This window comes from Petaurus breviceps, unplaced genomic scaffold (genome assembly GCF_028583685.1).
Source record: "Petaurus breviceps papuanus isolate PSGF00001 unplaced genomic scaffold, PetGlider_PUasm1.0 76, whole genome shotgun sequence".
Lineage (NCBI taxonomy): Eukaryota > Metazoa > Chordata > Mammalia > Diprotodontia > Petauridae > Petaurus > Petaurus breviceps.
Window position 1 is genome coordinate 50,209,202 of NW_027186473.1, and position 20,435 is coordinate 50,229,636.

Below are 20,435 nucleotides of genomic sequence, written 5' to 3' on the forward strand. Positions count from 1 at the left end.
ATTTTTTGTTTGGGCAGAACCAATCCATTTCTAGCCAAGAACACTCACATGAAAATAGGGAGCTTGTTTCATGATATACCACTTTGTTTCCTAATTTAAATCTACAAAAAGAATGATATCAGAATAGGTTATTTCTTCACTTGTAAAATGTTTTAGCCCATCTCGATGCAGTTCTGTTTTAGGTAGATAATGTGAACCAACCACCTAGGTAGTTTTGTTGTTGTTGTTTCTGATTGTAGATCTGGCATCCCTTATCTGAGTCAGATCTAGTCAAATGTTTTCAATGCAGCCTTTGGTGTGGGAGGTCTTAGCACCCAAGTACTGCCTTCTAGAAGACTGTTGAATGACCCATTTAGGGGAGAAGATGGAAACTTCTAAGAGTAAAGTGGAAGTCTTGGTACAGAAAGCACAATAAGAAGGAGGAAGAGACAAGTTGCTATGGACAGATTGTATCTGGAGGAACTCATTCACAATATGGAGGAAGGAAAGTAGGGGTGAGGTGAGGTAGAAAAAACCAATATTTTGGCTAAATAGAATACGTAGACAGGGCCTATCCTCTGCCAGACCTTCTACACTATTCCAATGAATACTCAAATAGAATGACAAGAATTCTGACTCTTTTCCTTCTCTTGTTCTCCTAAAGCCTGGCAGAGAGGGTGAAGCCAAGATGGTGGAATAAAGGTAGGGAATTTCCTGAGCTCTCCCAAATTACCTTCTAAACAACATTAAAACAGCACCTCAAAACTAATTCTGGAGCATCAGAATGATTATATGAGCATTCAAAAGGATGATATGAAACAATTTTCCAGACCCAAACAACTTAGAAGTTCAGCAAGAAAGATAGGTCTCACTGGGGTGAGATGGAATCACAGTCCAGCCCAGGATATCTTGGCAAGCCAGCATCAAGGCCCTGAGTCCTGACACAAGCCAGCACTGAGGCTCCAAGTCCAGGTAAAAGCCAGCAATGAGACTGTTATAGGAATGTTAATTTTTAAGATCTTCCCTGCCCCTAGGTTAAGTGTACCTGAAGCCTGTGGTGGGAGGCTTGTTTTTCAAGAGATACTTTGTGATTGGGCAGTGGGTCAAGAGGGTTGTTACATTCTCCGGAGAATGGCTATATAATCCCTAATGTGAGGCTTTGTTTTGGGGCTCACTTTGAGAAGTGTTCTGATATTTGACCAGATGAGACTCTGGGTAGCCATTGTTGAGAGCCCCCTGGCTTTGAAAACTCAGATGTTGATGCTTCCCTCTCTGGTAACTGTGATTAGGTATGGATGTATGTAATGGTTGGACAGTTTGGAAGCCTGTCTGCTTGAAATGTTTCTGTCTGTATACTCCGAAGTTTGGGGTGCTGACCTTTACCCCTGAACTAGGTAAACGATATATGTTTGATTGATTAAAGTAAGCTTGTTAACCCATTTTGAGTTGCTTTCCTTTAGAAAAGCAGATCTAAGAATCTGTGTTGGCAGCCACCCTGGGGATGCTGGGGTGCTTGCTGCTACAGAGACCATGAGTCCCAGCAGTGAAGTCCTAGGTCTCTGCAACAGGTAGCCAGTAGCAGGTCATGGCTAGTACAAACCAGCAGCAGGCTTTGGGGGTGACTGAATCAGTGGTAGTGTCTGTTTTTGTGCAAACAAACCAATGCAGCTAAGATTAGAAGGAAAGTAGAAAGCTGGGGGAAAGTTTTATAACAAGTTTCTCTGATAATGGCCTAATTTCTTAAATATATCAAGAACTAAGTCAAATTTATAAGAAAACAAGCCATTTCCCAATTGATAAATGGTCAAAGGATATGGCTAGGCAGCTCTATTTGTGGTGTCAAAGAACTGGAAATTGAGGGGTTACCCATCAATTGGGGAATGGTTGAAAAAATTGTGGTATATGATTATGATGGAATACTATTGTGCTATAAGAAATGATAAGCAGGATGATTTCAGAAAAACCTGGAAAGACTTATACAAACTGATTCAAAGTGAAGTGAACAGAACCAGGAAACACTGTACATAGTAACAGCAACATTGTATGATGATCAATTTTGAATAACAGCTATTCTCAGCAATACAATGATCTAAGACAGTTCCAAAGGGCTCATGATGAAAAATGCTATCTTTCTCCAGAGAAAGAACTGATGGAGTCTAACTGCAGACTGTAGCATACTTTTTTTACTTAATTTTTTTTGTGTTTTTTTTTGATCTTTGTTTTTCTTTTACAATCTGACTAATACAGAAATATATTCTGCATGATTATACATGTATAACCTATATAAAATTGCTTGGTGTCTCAGGGAGGTAGAAGGGAAGGGAGGGAAAGAATTTGGAACTCAAACATTTTAAAAAATGAACGTTAAATGTTGTTTTTCCATGTAATTGGAAAAAAAAATCATTCACAGAAAAAAAAACACATTAAATAAAAACATGACAACAGAAGGGAGGAGTCAAAACCAAAGGGAAAGAAGAGCCACAAATTAGATAACCAATCCCCACATCTCTGAGAATTCAGTCTCAAGGATCTGAGCAAGATAGCCTCCTAAAAACAATAGGTTAATAATTATAATGTTATCTATGGATACTTGGACACACCAAATTCAACCAAGCGATTTGTTTTAGTTACTTATTATTTTTAAAAATATGCTTTATTAATATTTTTGTTTTTATATTACAGACATTTCCAGATACCCTCTTCCCACCCCCCCCCCCCAATAATCCTTCCCTTTTAAAAAAAAAAAAACAAGTATCACAGTGATTGTGATCTGAAGGCATACTCAATATTCAATACCTAAAGTCCCCTCCTGCCCCACATTTGCTGAAAGGAGGGAGGTGTACTTTGCCTTTTTTTTTTCCTGGGGATAAGATTCATTATTACAATTACTCAGCATTTGCAAATCATCTATTTTTTTGTTCATCTTGTTTCATGTTTCATGTGTGTGGGATGAGCTATTTTCTCCATTTTTACACATAAAATGACCAGAAGACCCCTTTAATAAAGAATTAAGTGGTATTCTATTGGCTGGCAAGAGGGTTGATAAAGCTTTCTAATGTCTAATCAATTACATAGGGAACCTATAAGCTTGAAAACAAAAGTTTACTACAGATTCTCACCATAAGATACATATAAATGTAGGCATACATTTGTACAGGGCAGCTAGACTGTGCAGTGAATAGAGCACTGGGCTTAGAATCAGGAAGACTCATCTTCATGCATTCAAATCTGGCCTCAGATACTTACTAATTGTGACCCTGGACAAGTCACTTAACCCTGTTTGCCTCAATGCCTCATTGTAAAAGTGAGCTGGAGAAGGAAATGTCAAACCAATCTAGAATCTTTACCAAGTGAACCCCAAATAGGGTCATGATGAGTTGGACATGAGATATTTATATATTTATATGGTGTGTATATGAACATTTGCATTTATCTAAAGGGTAAATTAGATGATACTTCATTTTGCTTAAAAATATTTGTGGGATCATAGATTTAGAATTGGAGAGGATCTTATAGGTTACTTAGTCCAATCCCCTTAATTTTATAGATGAGGAAACTGAGGACCAGAGAAGTTCATGGACTTGACCAAACTCACATAGGTACGGTAGAAAATGAAGAAGCCAGGAAGTGAACCCAGATCTGCTGACACCACATTTAGCACTCTTTCTACTGGATTATTCACTATAATTCCATTCAAATTCCCTTAGCATATTTTAAATGTTTTGCTATATGCAAATGTGATTCGAAGTCAACTTTCCAGGAATGCTGGAAGGGATGCTTTATACATGCTATTGTCTTACAAAATATGAAAGGTGGAAGGGACCTCTGAGACTTTCTAGTCCAACTTGTAACTGACCCAAGAACTACCAACAAACAGTCATCCAGGCTTTTCTAGATGATCCCAAGTACCAAGAAAATCGTTACTTCTTTAGTCAGTCCATTCCACTCTTGGCTAGCTCTAATTATTAAGAAAATTTTCTTTATATTGGAATTAAATCTCTCTCTACAAGTTCCATTCAGTATTTTTAGCTTTCCTCTTTGAGGTCAAGAAGAACAAACGCAATCCTACTGCCCACATGACATCCCCTCAAATACAGCTATTTTGTTATCCTTAAGTCTTCTCTCCTGCAGGCTAATGATCTCTAATTCTTTTAACCAACCCGTGTGTGGCATGGTCTCCATTAACCTTACTTAGCATGCTTTTCATCCCTTCTCTGGACCTATGACAATTTGTCAATGTTCTTCTTAACATGACACCTAGAATTAGAATAATAATCTATTTTCAGTCTAACCAGGGCAGAGAACAGTAAGATTCTTTTTTTTTACAGTCGATGTTCTAGACAAAACCATTTTCTTAATGTATCCAGAGATTGTATTTGCTGCTTTTAAAAAGCTACTGTGTTACATTACTGATTCATTGAGGATGAGGTCTAAAACCCCCCAGATCTTTATCATACAAACTCTTATGTGACCCCCATCTTGGGTACAATTTTTCACTTGGCATCAAAGTTCTAAATTCCTATTTCTTTGAAGCTAAAATAAGACAAGATAAATGGAGTACAAAATCCCTTTGGAGAGAGGACAGAGTTTGGGGAAGAAGAGTATGGATACTTATCCAAAACTACAGAGTACTGAAGGAAAATAGAAAAAAATGAACATTAGAAGTAGTACATATGTAATAATATCTTGGTCTATGATTGTCTTTTTTCGTTAGTAAGAATAGGTTGTAAATTCACATTAAATGGCTCAATATGTCAATGTGGTTTGTCCTTAATTTTTGAAGAAGACCAAGAAATCAGAAAGATGCTGACATGACTTGCAATTGAATTGGATTTGAGTGAGGCAGGGCTGTGGCTCAATCCATGTTGGAGAATACTTTGTATATCTATAAAAGTAGTGTGAGGAATGAAGTTACCTTTTTAAACAGATCATAAACATCCATTTTTTTGTGAAATTCCTTTAAAATCAATTGGAATATTATACACCAAAGTGTACCTAACTTCTCTGTAGCACAAGGTCAATCCAGGAGGGATTACATCTGAGCAAACATTTCAACCAAACATGTCATCAGCAGCTTTGAAAATGAATGTGTTTCTGGATCTCACTCTTACCAGTTGTGGGTTCTGGGAAAATGTTACTTCGGTTCTCCTTCCACGTCAGAAGGTGACTAAGGCTGTCGAAGTCAGCAGCTTCTATGTAACTGTTAACTGCTATCATCATCTGGTGAGCCTTGGCAATTCCATAGTGGACTTTGGTCTCATCCACCAGTGGGATATCCATGAACTCAGTGGTTGTATCAAAAGCTTGCTTAAAGAACTCACAGGCTTTTGTATAGAATCCCTGAAAGCAAAAGAGAAAGGATTGCTTTTTATTAATTTCATTTTCCATCATTTCATATTTCTCCCTCCTAGTGTTGATCATGCCTAATATTGATCATGTTTCAATCATGGCATCTGTCAACTCTTCAGGATTATGTTTTAATTAGTACATTGCCCATTAGAATAAGATTTTAGGGGAAAAATGTCATGATTGTTGCATGTGCTACATACTATGTCTATGTAGTGGTAATTTTTAAAATGGGGGAAGGGAAAGACCTATCTACTTAGATATGGTTAGAATTTTTTTTTAACAGGATAGAATTATTTGACTGTCAGATGGAACATTTTGAATAGCTGCTATTTTCTGTCAAAGCAAGGGGACATTTTCAACCAAACTGGTTAATTAGTGCCAAATGAAAAATAAATGGAATACCCTGATGGCAGAGGCCTCTGCCCCTGCCCTTACTTTCTTAAATTACTTAGGATTTGTTAATGAATGGCTAGAGTAAGTCGTGGATGACTGACAGCTGTCAGTGATCAACAAATTGCATCTCATTATGAAGTGTTCCCTCAAACAGTGGCGTTGATAAAAACAAAATGTTGCCTTGAACATCTTTTCCCTTCCCTCAAATTTTCACTGACTCTGGCTAACTCTAAAGGCAGGCAGATGATACAGTGGATAGAGTACAGGATTTAGAGTTGGAAAGGCCTGAGTTCAAATTCTACCTCAGACTCTTATAATACATATATTGTGTGATAATATAAATTGTGTGACTCTGGGCAAATCACTTAACCTCTACCAAGCTTCAGTTTCTTCATCTGTAAAAATGGAGATGATAATAATACTGACCTCACAGGGCTCTTGTGAGGATCAAATGAGGTAATATGAGTAAAACTTTTGGCAAAGTGTAACATAAAAAAAAGTGTAACATAAAAGCTAGTTATGATGATGATAATGATGTATTTTCACTTCAGTCTCTTCTTTCCATTCTACTTGCCCCCATCATCTAAACACCCCTAAACCTTTACTTTTATCCAATTTTCTCAAAGATTATCTGAAATTCCTGCAGCTTTCTCTCACTTTTGCCTACTCATTCAAAACTTTCATTAGGTACCAACTCTTAAAGACTCTTGCCGGTCTCCCAAACCCCTCTTTGAATATCCTCTATCTCAAAAGCATTTTCACTAGAATGAGGAGAGTATGTTAGGGAGTAATCTGTTAAGGATAGACACTTGGGAGTAAAGGTTTGTGCTGCCAATCTCAGCATCCTCTCTTTGCAGCCAGCTTCCTGCCCCATCTCACTATTCCTCTCTCTACCATGAAGCAGATGATGGATTTTATGCCAAGGGTTTCAGGCTGTTTCTCCAAACTATTCGATGATGGACCAGGATGGGAAAAAATTCCACGAAATACAAAACTTCATTGAGTTTCTGAATCAGAATGCATGTAAAACTTCAAGATCCCACCTCCTTATTTGAAGAAGGAGGAAAACAAGGCCCCCAAAGTCAAAGTGAATTGTTGAAAGTTACCCAGCTGATTAGTGGAAGGTACATGACTAAAATGTGACTCTTAACTTTTCACCCAGTATTTTTTTCTACCCTGTCACACTGTCTACTAAGGGCAAAATATACTTGTAAAATGCATGGACACATATTCAGTTCTGTGGCAAGTTCAGAAAACCACCAAACTCACAGAATAAAGGATTTACTGGCAAGAGAGATGAGGGTAATTAGGACTGATTTGAAACCTAAAAGCCATAAGGAATATATAAATCAACCAGTTTACACCAGGAGAGTGGAAATATTTCTTCCCATTCTTTTCTTGGTTCTGCCACTCTAGACTTTGTTTTGAGGTACAATTTTAAGTTATTTGCAGGGGAATTTAGGAAAGCTCAGGTGAGTCCCTGCCTTTACACCGCCACCTTGGCTCCATCCAATTTACATTATATTTCTTAGTAAGCAAGCAACTGACATTTATGAGATATTTACCATGTACCAGGCCAAATGCTAAGGCTGAGGATACAAATACAAGCAAAAAGAAAGACAGACTCTACCCTTAAGGAACTTAAAATCTAATGGAGGCCTTGACACATCAATGCAAGAATTTAACCCTATCTTCAATGTCATTGCTCAACTATTAATTCTTATTCCCACAAAAGTTTTATCCCTAACACTCAGATTTCAGGAATTTATTCCACTAACCTTAAGTGACAACTTCAGAATAAATCAGTCACTTAACAGATGTATAAACTCAAATGAAAGAGCTGTATTTTAATGTGGCATTAATACTCACTGCTATTTGTCTTGGAATACTGAATATAATTACAAGAGAGAACTTTGGTGAGATCATAGACCACTAAACAGAACTTGGGTGGTCACAATTAGGAAACAGAATTTCCATGAATTACTCTGATTTGTAGAATTTTAGGTTTTCATATGAAATTTCTTTGCATTACAAATGTTACTGGAATCCTTGTGCTAATTTACAATAAAGTGTTATTATCCTAAAAGTTTGGTGGATTAAGAGGTCCCATGTATTTCTCCATTTCTCTATCTCAACTGTCACTATTATTATTCTTCTGAGTATGTAGCTATTGTAATACTATCTGAACTCATGAAAACAGAAAATAAGAACTCTTATAAAACAGTAGAATCAATAGATACACTAATAATCATTTTAGTTTAGCTCAGTTTTACAGATGAATAAACTGAGATCCAAAGTCTCTATTTCTACTGAGGTATGCTACTTCTCAAGTGGAATATAAACTCTCACTCTCTTTCTGTTTCTCTCTCTCTCAGTATATATACTATTATCCACTTTCTTTAATTGGATAACTTTAACTATAGCAAATCAGCAGTGATATTTCCTGTCCTAGATTCTGATATGGAAAAATAGAACAAGATACAGATCCTTCTATGGACTAGACTGGGAGTGGTCTGGAAAGATATCTTAACCTGGTCTATCATTAGCAGAAATGACCATGCCTTTTCTTGAAATCAGTGAGAGTTTGGTCTAATGAGGATAGTAGTTGGTAGTAATTGGTGGATAAGTAGTTGGGGGATAACCTTGTGGAGAGCTTTAATAGGCAGGCAGCAAAGATTTAACATTAGAAATGCTATAATTGGGTGGAGCCAAGATGGTGGAGTAGCTCTACCAAGTCTACAGGACTTCCCCATGGCTCTGGCTTCCACCTCCTCCAATACATATAAAAAATTACTCTAAACAAATTTTAGAGCTATAGAACCCACAAAGTAATAGAAAGAAACAAATCTCCTGCTGAAGGCAGCCCAGCAGGCCAGAGAGAAGGGGATATCCCACCAGGTGGGGAGCTGAGCCCAGCCCTGTGTGAGCCACAGTTTTGGCCCCAGGGCAGCCCCGACCAGCAATGGCCAGAGCAGACTTAAGGAGAATGAAGCACCAGCAGCTGTGGTGGTTTCCAGACTTCTCAACCCATAAATGCCAAAGACAAAGTAAAAAGTTAGTGTGGAACTCTGTTGGAACAGGGGTAGATGGAATAGCATGGTTCGGCCCCTGCCCCGTATCAGCAATGCAATATTCACAATGCCTATGGAAATTACAGATATGCTGATGTAATTATCCATCACAAAATATATCAGGCTTTCTATATGGGGGAATAAGCTGGAACATTTATTAAAATACCAAAAGACTGAGTCCCAAAACCAGAAAGTCAAAGCCATCAGAGTAGTTATGAAATTGGCACAGGTGGATAAAATAGAAAACACTCACATTCTCAAGCCTTTAAAACAGAACAGGCTACCTCAGGCAAAGGTCCTCCTCTCCCCACTCACAGCAACCACCCAACGTCCAGGAAGAGTGCTCCCAGCAGCTCCGGCCCCTGGCAGTCCTCAGTAGGAGTCCTTAGCAGAAATTCTGGCTTACTCAAAAAGGGGTTCGGGCTGCCGCTGCCTCTGTTGCTGCTGCCGCCGTTGCCACCACTGCTAGCCACCGCAGGAACTCTAGCTTGGCTTCCGCTTCCTCTTGCTCCGCCCCTTCCTGTTACATTAGCAAGTCCAATGGGGCATGGAAGATCTTTAAATCCCATAACCCTTACATGCCCCCAGGGCGAGAAGTGGCAGAGGTGCAGCTGCTGTACAGCCACCCCTGCCTGGCTGCCTCAGGAGCTCCTGGCCTGCAGAGTGTAGGGGGACCAAGCAACCATTCAGAGGGTAATCACTCTTGCTTTAACTTTGGATCTGGATTATGGTCTTGGGTGGAGGTCCTGGGGTGTGTGGCCAGGTGCCAGAGCCTGTGGGAGCTGCAGAGAGGGCACCCTCCTAATTTCTCCTGCAGCTGCAAAACCTCAGCAATTTGAGACAAAGCTCTCTCCATTCTGAAAGCAGAGTTCTACTGTGGCAAAGAGTTCAAAAGTCAAGTAATTGACTGGCAACATGAGCAAGAGATTCCTTTTTTTCAGAGAAAAAAAAGGATCAAAGCATGGAACAGGAGGAAGACAACAAAGTCAGAACTCCTGAATCAAAACCTCCCAAGAAAAATATGAATTGGTTATAGGTTACATGGAGGAGCTCAAGAAGGATTTTGAAAACCAAGTATGAGAAGTGGAAGAAAAATTGGGAAGAGAAATGACAATGATGCAAGAAAATTAAGAAAAGCCAGTCAATAGCCTGATTGAAGAAAATAACACCTTAAAAATAGACTAACTTAATTGGCAAAAGATGCCCAAAAAAGCCAATGAGGAGAAGAATGCCTTAAAAAGTCAAATTTGCCAGATGGAAAAGGAATTTCAAAATCTCACTGAAGAAAATAATTCCTTCAAAATTAGATTGGAGCAAATGGAAGCTAATGACTTTATGAGAAATCAAGATATTATAAAACAGATCCATATGAAAGAATAGAAGGCAATGCGAAATAACTCATTAGAAAAACCACTGACCTGGAAAACAGATCCAGGAGAGATAATTTTAAAATTATTGGACTACCTGAAAGCCATGATAAAAAAAGAGTCTAGACATCATCTTTCAAGAAATCATGAAGCAAAATTGCTCTGATATTCTAGAACCAGAGGGCAAAATAGAAATTGAAAGAATTCACCAATCACCTCTTGAAAAAGATCCCCAAAAGAAAATTCCTAGGAATATTATAGCCAAATCCCAGAGTTCCCAGGTCAAGGAGAAAATACTGCAAGCAGTCAGGAAGAAACAATTGAGTATTGTGGAAACACAATCAGGATAACACAAGACCTAGAGGCTTCTCCATTAAGGGATCAAAGGGCTTGGAATATGATATTCCCAAAGTCAAAGGATCTAGGATTAAAACCAAGAATCACCTACCCAGAAAAAACTGAGTATAATGCTTCTTCAGGGGAAAATATGGTCATTCAATGAAAGAGAGGATTTTCAAGCACTCTTGATGAAAAAACCAGAGCTGAACAGAAAAGTTTACTTTCAAATACAAGAAGTAAGAGAAGCATGAGAAGGTAAACAAGGAAAAGTAATAACTATAAGGAACTTATTAAAGTTGAACTATTTACATTCCTACATGGAAAAATGATAATTGTAACTCATAAGACTTTTCTCAGTGTGAGGACAGTTGAAGGGAATATATATGTATGTATGGGGGGTATAGGTGTGTATAAATATATATGTAAGGGTGTGTATATATATATGTATATGTATACATAGAGGGCATAGGATGAGTTGAATATGAAGGGATGATATCTAATAAAATAAAATTAAGAGGTGAGAGAGGAATATATTGGGAGAAGGAGAAAGGGAGAGATAGATTAGGGTAAATTATCTTGTATAAAAGAGGCTAGAGAAAACTTACAATGGAGGGGAACAGCAGGAAGGTAAAAGGGAATGGGACAACCTTACTCTCATTGAATTTGGCTTAAGGAGGTAATAGTACACTCAATTGAGTATCTTACCCTACAGGAAAATAGGGGGGAAGGGAATAAAAAGGGAGATGATAAAAGGGAGGACATATTGGGGAAGAGGGTAGTTAGAACCAAACACTTTTGAAAAGGGACAGGGTCAAATGAGAAAACAGAATAAGTGAGGGGCAGGATAGGATGGAGGGAAATATAATTAGTCTTTCATAATACACCTGCTATGGAAATGTTTTGTGTAACTACACATGTACAACCTAGATTGAATTACTTATCTTCCCAGTGGGGGTGAGTGAGGAGGGAAGAAGGGAAAAATCTGGAACTCAAAATTTTAAAAACAAGTATGTATAATTTTTTTTTTACATTAAACTGGGAAATAAGATAAATAGGTACCGGGGTATAGAAATCCATTTTGCCTTACTAGAAAGTTGTGGGGGGGGGGGGGAATGGGAGGAGGATATAAGAGAGAACAGATTGCGGAAAGGGGTATTCAGTAGGCTAGCTATTTTGGGGTGAGGGTAGGGGAAAAAAGGGGAGAAAATTTTGTAACTCAAAATCTTGTGGAAATGAATATTGAAAACTAAAACTAAATAAATAAAATGGAAAAAAAGAATTGTTCTAATTGTTTTTAAGAAGGCACAAAGATTTCAGGGGCTTACTATTTATAAAAGAACAACTGAATTCCACTTAGAATGTTTGAAATATTCTAAGGGCAATAGAATATTAGGCACAGTGATTAAATTGAAGTCAGGCAAAAATTTATCAGGGAACACTATTTAAATAACATTAGTATTTACAGGATCAGTTAGTTACAGTATTTCAGAATCAGTTCTGTGGCTTACAAACTTATCAGAGAGAATTGACTGTCTCTCTATCTATGTTTATCATCTATTGATCTACCAGCTATCTATTTATCTATCTCTCTCTTTCATTTATTATCTATCATTTATTCTCCTTTTTGCTTGTTCCTTATATCCCTAGGTTTCTTTCATTTAGTGAGATACATAAGGACACATGTTTGTTTTACAGCTAATCAGCTTTAGTGATGGTGATTTGGCTGACCTTTGTCTGTATTAGCAGGGGAAGAAGGGCCAGGGGACCAAATTATGAACAAGAGAAGTAGAAGTCCTAACTGTCTTCCACTGTTGCTTTTTATTCCTTTCTCAGAGTACTACTGGTATCCTTGCTTCTTGATTGCCACTTAGGATAGAAATAACTTAAAAAAAATATAGACTACTTAAAGGGTAGAGTTTTTATTCCTGCTTTGGTCCTAATGATTTTGTCAGTAAAAGCAAGTTGACATCTAATTTGACTAGAATTTAGGAATAAGTCTAAAGTTATATTTATCCAAGGACAGAATATGCTTTTTAGAATATTCTGTTATGGAAGGAATACATACTAACTTTATTCAATTGGAAGAATTCAATTATATACCATACATAATACATTTGGTTTAAGGCAGAATGATTGATTCAGGCTTTGGGTTAAAGTTAGAAACTATCTTGTGGCTATGCTTTATAAATACTCCTGTATTAATTTTTAGATTAACAAACCTGCATGATAGGAGTGTATATTTGAAAGGAAAATGTCTAGAGGACTGATAGTATATGGATAAATAGTCAAATATACTTTCTCATTTCTCATCCATGCACAGAATGAGACTCTTAGTAATATACAAGATTGAACTTGCCAACTGATATTAGCCTTTCTGTTATTTTTGACAATATGAAGAAATTAAACAAACAAGGATAAACTTCTATTCTGTCAAAAATCCAAGGAATTATAAATATCAGATCAGAATAAATTTTTTCATGGCACTATATCATTATGATAATCCTAAGGCAACCTGAAGGAAGGAAGGAAAAAGGAAAGAAGGAAGAAAGGAAAGAAGGAAGAAAGGAAAAAAGGAAGGAAGGAAGAGAATATGCTCCAATCAGATCACCAGTTTTAAAAAACTGAAAATACCATAAAATATATTTGGTACTACAATGGTACTAAACACATTTTGTCTTTGGCAATTCATAAGAATTCTTACAGCAAACCAAAATGTGCAATTTCTGGCAATCATTCATAGTTCTTCCCTTTGGGTCGAAATAAAAACACATTTACACCTTCTTCCACATAATAGCCTTTCAGATCCTTGATGACTACTCATAATGCCTCTAAGTCTTTTCTTGTCCACGTTAAACATCCTAGTTCCTTCAAATGATTCTTGTATAGATTTCAGATGGATGTTCTTCAGCTCACCAACATCTTCTCTAAAATGCTGTTCCCAGAAGTGGATGCAGTGATCCAGATGTCCTGAACAGGACACAATTAGTAGGCCTATCACCTCCCTTGTCCTGGCATATGGAACTATTGATTCTTTGAGCATTCTTGAGAACTTCCCATCTCTCAAGGGCTGGCTTCTTCTATGGAATTTCAGCCCATAGAATTCTACCCGTCCTTTCTCTGAAAGTTCTGAATTCTATTCTCTCAAAAATCTAGGTAGCTGGGTGGCACAGTAAATAGAGCACTGGCCTTGGAGTGAGGAGGACCTGAGTTCAAATTTGACTTCAGACACTTAACACTCACTAGCTGTGTGAACTTGGGCAAGTCACTTAACCCTAATGGCCCTGATTTCCCACCTCCAAAACAAAAAAACCAAACCAAAACAAAACAGAACAATCTAGGGTGTATATATCACTCTACTCAGCTCTCATCTTTTATCACAAATTCTAATATGGAATGGCCATGTGATGCCAATGTTCCCATAGCTTTTACCTCTGGAACCATGTTGGTGAGAATTGGATCCAGAACAGAATTTCCCTGTGTTGGTTCCTTGACTTTGTGAAGGTTGAAATTAACATTAAGGAAAACCAAGGAATCATGAACTTGGCTTTCAACAGAGTAAGAGTCCCAGGAGGGATCTCTTTTCTTTTTTCTTTTTTTTTGCCTTTTGTAGGGCAATTGGGGTTAAGTAACTTGCCCAAGGTTACACAGCTAGGAGGGATCTTTTTAACTAACGTTCTCCAACACAATAACATCATGTCCCCATGCCAGGCTTTTGATTCTTTTTTTTTTTCAAATGCTTTATTGACTTCTGATTTATATCATTCCCCTTCCCCCCTACTCTTCTGGAAGGTGAGATACCCCATTTAGTGTGTATTTCATTCCCTCCTCAAGCCAAATTCAATGGGAATAAGGTTGACCCATTCCCTTTTGCCTTCCTATTCTTCCCCTCCATTGTAACCCTTTTCTCTTGCCTCTTCTATATGAGATAGTTTACCCCATTCTGTCTCTCCCCATCTCCTCTCATTATATTCCTCTCTCACCTCTTAATTTCACCTTTTGAGTATCATTCCTTCCTATTAAATTGGTCCTGTGCCCTCTATCTATGTATGCCTGTAAACATATACACATTCACATATGTATTCACATGGCCGTATACCCTTATATATATATTTCTATTCCCTTCAACTACTGAGAAAATTTTCATCAGTTACAATTATTGTTTTTCCATGTAGGAATGTAAATAGTTCAACCTTGATAAGTTCCTTATAGCTTCTTTTCGTGTTTACCTTCTCATGCTTCTCTTGCTTCTTGTATCTGAATGTCAAATTTTCTATTCAACTCTGGTTTTTTCACCAAGAATGCTTGAAAGTCCTCTATTCCACTGAATGACCATATTTACCCCTGAAACATGATACTCAGTTTTGCTGGGTAGGTGACTCTTGGTTTTAATCCCAGCTCCTTTGACCTCCAGCATATCATATTCCAAGCCCTTCGATCCCTCAATGTAGAAGCTGCCAGATCCTGGGTTATCCTGATTGTGTTTCCACAATATTCAAATTGTTTCTTCCTGGCTGCTTGTAATATTCTCTCCTTAATCTGGGAATTCCATAACCTGGCTATAATATTCCTAGGAGTTTTCATTTTGGGATCTTTTTCAGGAGGTGATCGGTGGATTCTTTCAACTCTATTTTGCCCTCTGGTTCTAAAACATCAGGGTAGTTTTCTTTGAGAACTTCCTGGAAGATGATTTCTAGGTTCTTACTTTGATCATGGATTTCAGGTAGTCCAATAATTTTTAAATTATCTCTCCTGGATCTATTTTCCAGGTCAGTGGTTTTTTCCATGAGATATTTCACATTGCCTTCTATTCTTTCATTTGTCTGGATCTGTTTAACAACATCTTGATTTCTCATAGTCATTAGCTTCCATTTGCTCCAATCTAATTCTGAAGAAATGATTCTCCTCATTGAGTTTTGAGATTCTTTTTCCATTTGGCAAATTTGGCTTTTTAATGCATTCCTCTCCTTATTGCCTTTTTGAGCCTCTTTTGCCATTTGAGTTAGTCTACTTTTTAAGGTAGTATTTTCCTCAGTCAGGCTGTTGACTCTCATTTCATAATTTTCTTGCATCGTTCTCATTTCTCTTCCCAATTTTTCCTCCACTTTTCGTATCTGCTTCTTAAGGTCCTCTATGGCGTGTAACCAGCTTGTATTTTCATTTGAAGCTTTTGGTGGAGGAATTCTGACTTCACTGTCTTCCTCCTGTTCCATGCTTTGCCTGTTTTTGTCCCTAAAATAGGAGCCTAATGTTGGAATCTTCTGTCTGCTTTGTTTCCTTTGCCTGGTCATGTCTCCCCTCAGTCACTTGACCCTTGGGCTTTTTGCCACAGTAGGACTCTGCCACCAGACAGGGGAACTTTCATCCCAAATGCTGGGATTTTCTCAGCTGCCAGAGGTATTAGATGGGTGCCCTCTCTGAGGTCTCCACACAGTCTTGCAAGCTGGACACATACCCCAGGACCTCCACCCTAGACTGCAATCCAGATCCACAAATGTTAAAGCAAGAGCGATTATCCCTCAGACTGGTCACTTGGTCTCCCTACACTCTGCAGGCCAGGAGCGAAGCTGCCACGTGGTGCTGGCTGGCTGTGCTGGGTGTCTCAGTGGCTTCTCGCCCCAGGGGCAAAAGCTGAGGAACTCCCACTTACTGGGTCCCAGAGTCCAGACTCCACTGACCTCTCACTTTGTCCTTTGCATCTATGTGTTGATAAATCTGGAAATGGCCACAGCTGCTGCTGATCTGGATTCCCTCCTGCTACTAGCTAGTCAGGCCCACCCTGGTGCTAAAGCCTTGGTGTGGAGCTGGGCTTGGCTCCCAGAGCACTGCACTGGCCGATTCCTGCAGGCCTGCCGGGCTTTCCTCAGTGGGAGGTTAGCTTCTCTGTGTCATTTTGTGGGTTCTGCAGCTCCAGAGTTTGTTTAGAATCCCCTTTTTACATGGATTGGGCAAGGTGGAAGCCGGAGCAATGGGGAGGTCTTACTTCTACTGTGCCATCTTGACTCCGCCCCACTGGCTTTTGACTCTTTCTACGATCTCTTCAATTCCTCCTTCTCTCCAGCTACTCTACAGTATATTCCAATGACAATATCACTTCTATTTTTACCTTGGTTATTCTTTACTCAAATTGCTCTCCACTATTTCCTTTTTTCTCATAATTAAAAAAAAAAACTTGTTGTTTTTTGTATAATCATAATACTTAGAACTGCTCTTCCTTCTCTTCCCAGAGGGCCATTCTATGTAATGAATAATATTTTTAAAGGCAACAACATCAGCATAACTGATGAATAATCAAAGAAGTCTGAAAATATGTGCAATATAAATACACATATGCAATCCGACATTCATGGATCTCCCGCCTCTGAAAAGGGGTGAGGATGTCTTCTCACAGCTCTTCTTTTGAGTCATGCTTGGTCTTTGTAATTTTCGAGCATTTAATTTTGATTTTTACATGATTATTTCCCCCCCCCCCATTTACATGGTTTTAGTCATATATTGTATTGAACTCTGAGTCAGTTCATTTAGATCTTTCCAAGCTTCTCTCTATTCCTTAGAGTCATAATTTCTTATAGCACAGTAGTATTTTATTCATTCATGTAACATAATTTTTTTTAGCCATTTCCCAGTTGATGGCATTCACACTCTTTCCAATTCTTTATTACCACTAAAAGTGCTGCTAGGAATGTTTTGGTGTATATGGGGACTTCTTATTAATGGACTCCTTGAGTAGAAGCCTAAAAGTGCAATCTCCAGGTCAAAGGCTATGAACATTTTGGTCTTTTTATTTGCCTAATTCCAAATTGCTATCCAAAATGCTTGTAATGATTCACAGATTCACCAATAGTACTCTAGTGTGCTTATCTTCCTACTAACCCTCTAATACTGATTATTCTCATCTTTTGTCATTTTTTTGGTCAATTTACAGGGTTGTTTTAATTTCCAGTTATCATTAATGATTTGAAGCATTCTTTCATGTTTGTTAATAGTTTGCAATTTTTCTTTTGAGAACTTTTTGTTCATATCCACAGACCACTAATCTCTTGGGAAATTTCTTTTGGTCTTACCTGCTAATTGTCTTCATTATTTTGGGATGCCCAACTCTCATTTGAGAATACAAAATACAGATTAGATCTTTGTTTTGAGTACTCTATAGTATATTAGAGCACTTCTCTTTTTAATCAAGATGCATTTTGTTTGTACAAAATTCTCATAACTTCTTAATATACACTTATAATACGTCCCCAATATGTTTTGAAACTGCATTCCCCCATTTTACCTAAACCATTTCTTTTGAATGAGGTTTATCTTACTAGTCATATTCAAGCTGTGAATCTCAATCCCAAAAGTCCAAGTGGTACTCGTAAACTTACATTAGGATCTCTAGCTGGTATTATTTGTTACCCATACTTGGTATGTTTGTAGGTAGACATCTGAGACAATGGGGTGTTATCAATGCCTCCTTTCTTGGATTTTGTCTCCTGTAAACTTTTATGTGCGTCTCTCTACTGCTTTTCTTCTTCCTACAGAGTGGCTATAGGTATCTCGGTCAGTGGCGATATGTAAGAAAGGACTTGGACGTATGTCTTCTTAACTGAAGGAGCAACTCTCTATCCACTATATCTTTTTGACAAACACATTCTTCTTACATCTTGTTTACAAGGTATACTCCATTCCTGGGAAGGAAGTTGTTATTCCTATATTTTAATTAATAGTCCAGGAATCCATATACTATTCTTGGACAATAACTTCTCATGAGCTGTTCATTTTCCCAAGATGATTTTCTCTTCTGAAGGCTTTTGTTGTCTCCATGGTCTACCTTGGAATATGCTTTCTTGAATACATCTCCAATATAATTTTGATTTATTATTATTTTTCTATTGTCAGATGCATGACTTTCCCCAAAACTGCTTTCCTGCAAAATTACTAAATTAAAAACTAAAGCAACCTTTTCTCCATTGTTATTTTCTTGCACTCTGTAATGTAATTTTTGTCATCTTTATCAATGTCTTTTGACTTTTAAGTCGCATTCAAACATCTTTCCCTCTCCAGTATCAGGGACCACTTAAATTTCCTAGCCAGATTTATTCGACAAATTCACTTGTATGAGCTTCATGTTAAAATGTTGACATCTTGTAAGCTTTTAGAACATTGTTGTTAAACATAATGAAAACTAAGTTAGTGTTTTCACAACTATAGTCATAAATAGGACTTCTCATTTTTGTTCGATTACTTTCAGGTTTCCTGTGATGATAGACACAAAATCACATGTTGGATCTTTAAGTGCTGGCTAATCAATACGTTTTTTGGTGAAAATTCCAAAGGGGATGGTGTTATTATTATGTATCACACTGACAGATAAAAACCAGCCTCAGAAGTAATTTTACTAATGGACTTATAAAGGAATTTTTTCTTATAAAACACAAATTGCTTTCTAGACTCAGAAGACCTATGTATTTTGAGAAGAACATTAACTGTAAAGAAATACAGTACTCTGCAACCATTAGGTGCTCCCCAAAATTGGTTTGAATATAATTGTAAATCTTTCATGAGACAATAGGGATAAAGCATATATTATAGAATAAAAATCTCAGAAACTGGAGATTAGTACCATGAAATAATTTGATTTCATCTTATCTATAGAGAATGGATTCAGGGAGTTTAGAAGGATACTTACAAGATCATCAAATTAGTATATCATCCTATCTCTTCAGAATGAGAAGAAAAAGAAGCAATATAGTTATTCCATAAAACTTCCTTAACAAAGTACGAACCTTAACCTCAGTATATCCTTCCTCTTCATATAACTCAGAGCTCTTCACCTACCCAAATAAATTGCAGATGGATTGCTGAATGCTTTGCTTCTTCCAAACAACATGGTAATACCACTTTGTATATTTCTATAATTAGCATTTTATCCCAACCAATATACTGGTTGCTGGTATCTTTAAGGGCATGGAAAGCATGGAAAGGGTTACTGCTAAAGTCAGAGAGATCTTTGCAAGGAGGAATTTACTGAAAGTTGAGTAGAAAGACAGTGCTAACTGATCACTGATTCTCTGAAAAGTAGAAGACCTCAGAACTGACTGTAGAAAGGGAAATTTCACAGAGAAAATAGTTTTAACATCATTTAAAGAAATTTAGCTTACCATTATATGATCTGCTGCTCTGCCTGGTTTCAATTCCAGTTGAACAAGATGCCCCTCCCAGGTTAGGCTCATCACTTCAAATCATGACCAGTTGCTAACTCAAGCCTTGACTGACACCACCTCCCTCAGCCTCTTCTCCCCTCTGATAGGAGGGCTGGAGGGTGGAGCACTAAACTCCTCCAGATACCTTCATTTAGAGCTACAGAAAATGGACTTCAGCAGCCTCCACTCTGCATCTGCTGCTCCATCTGGTTTCAACTATGCTAAACAAGATACCCCCTGATCTTTCTGCCCTATCCCTTACCTCCTTTTCTTACCTTCTTTTTGGTGTGTTGTCTCCCCTCCCCCCATTTGATTGTAAACTCCTTGAAAACAGGAACTGTTTTATTGTTATTGTCATCATCATCATTGTCATCATCAGTTGTGTCTCTAGGGCTTAGCACAGTGCCTGGCACACAGTAAAAGCTTAACAAACATTGATTGGATTGGATTAGATTGGATTATATAGTGTGCTGCTCACTGAATACTATTAAAGGCCAAAACACAAGTGCATGTTTGAAAATAAAGAGTTTGATTCCTTTCTCTAACCACTTTCTGAATTCATGCATGCATTTATTCACTCAGAATTTATCAAGCATCCACTATATACCAGTCGCTATGCTATGTGTTGTGGATTAAAGAAAGAAAGAATCTTTGTTGTCATGAGATTACTTTTTAAAAGAGAATCATGACTGATGTTGTATATAGCACTTCAAATTTGCAAAATATTTTATATACATTATTTCCTATGAGAT

General features: G+C 37.7%; 1 protein-coding gene across 1 annotated transcript in view; it reads right to left on the reverse strand.

The window, feature by feature from the left end:
* Positions 1-2,068: 2,068 nt before the first annotated feature.
* TTC29 (tetratricopeptide repeat domain 29) overlaps positions 2,069-20,435 on the reverse strand; it is a 157,721-nt gene continuing 139,354 nt past the window's right edge. Inside the window, exons 9-10 of the mRNA XM_069105010.1 lie at positions 5,085-5,319; positions 2,069-2,193 (exon numbers count right to left, since the gene is read on the reverse strand). Of these exons, the coding sequence (XP_068961111.1) occupies positions 2,069-2,193; positions 5,085-5,319 (360 nt within the window). The remainder of the gene's footprint in view (positions 2,194-5,084; positions 5,320-20,435) is intronic.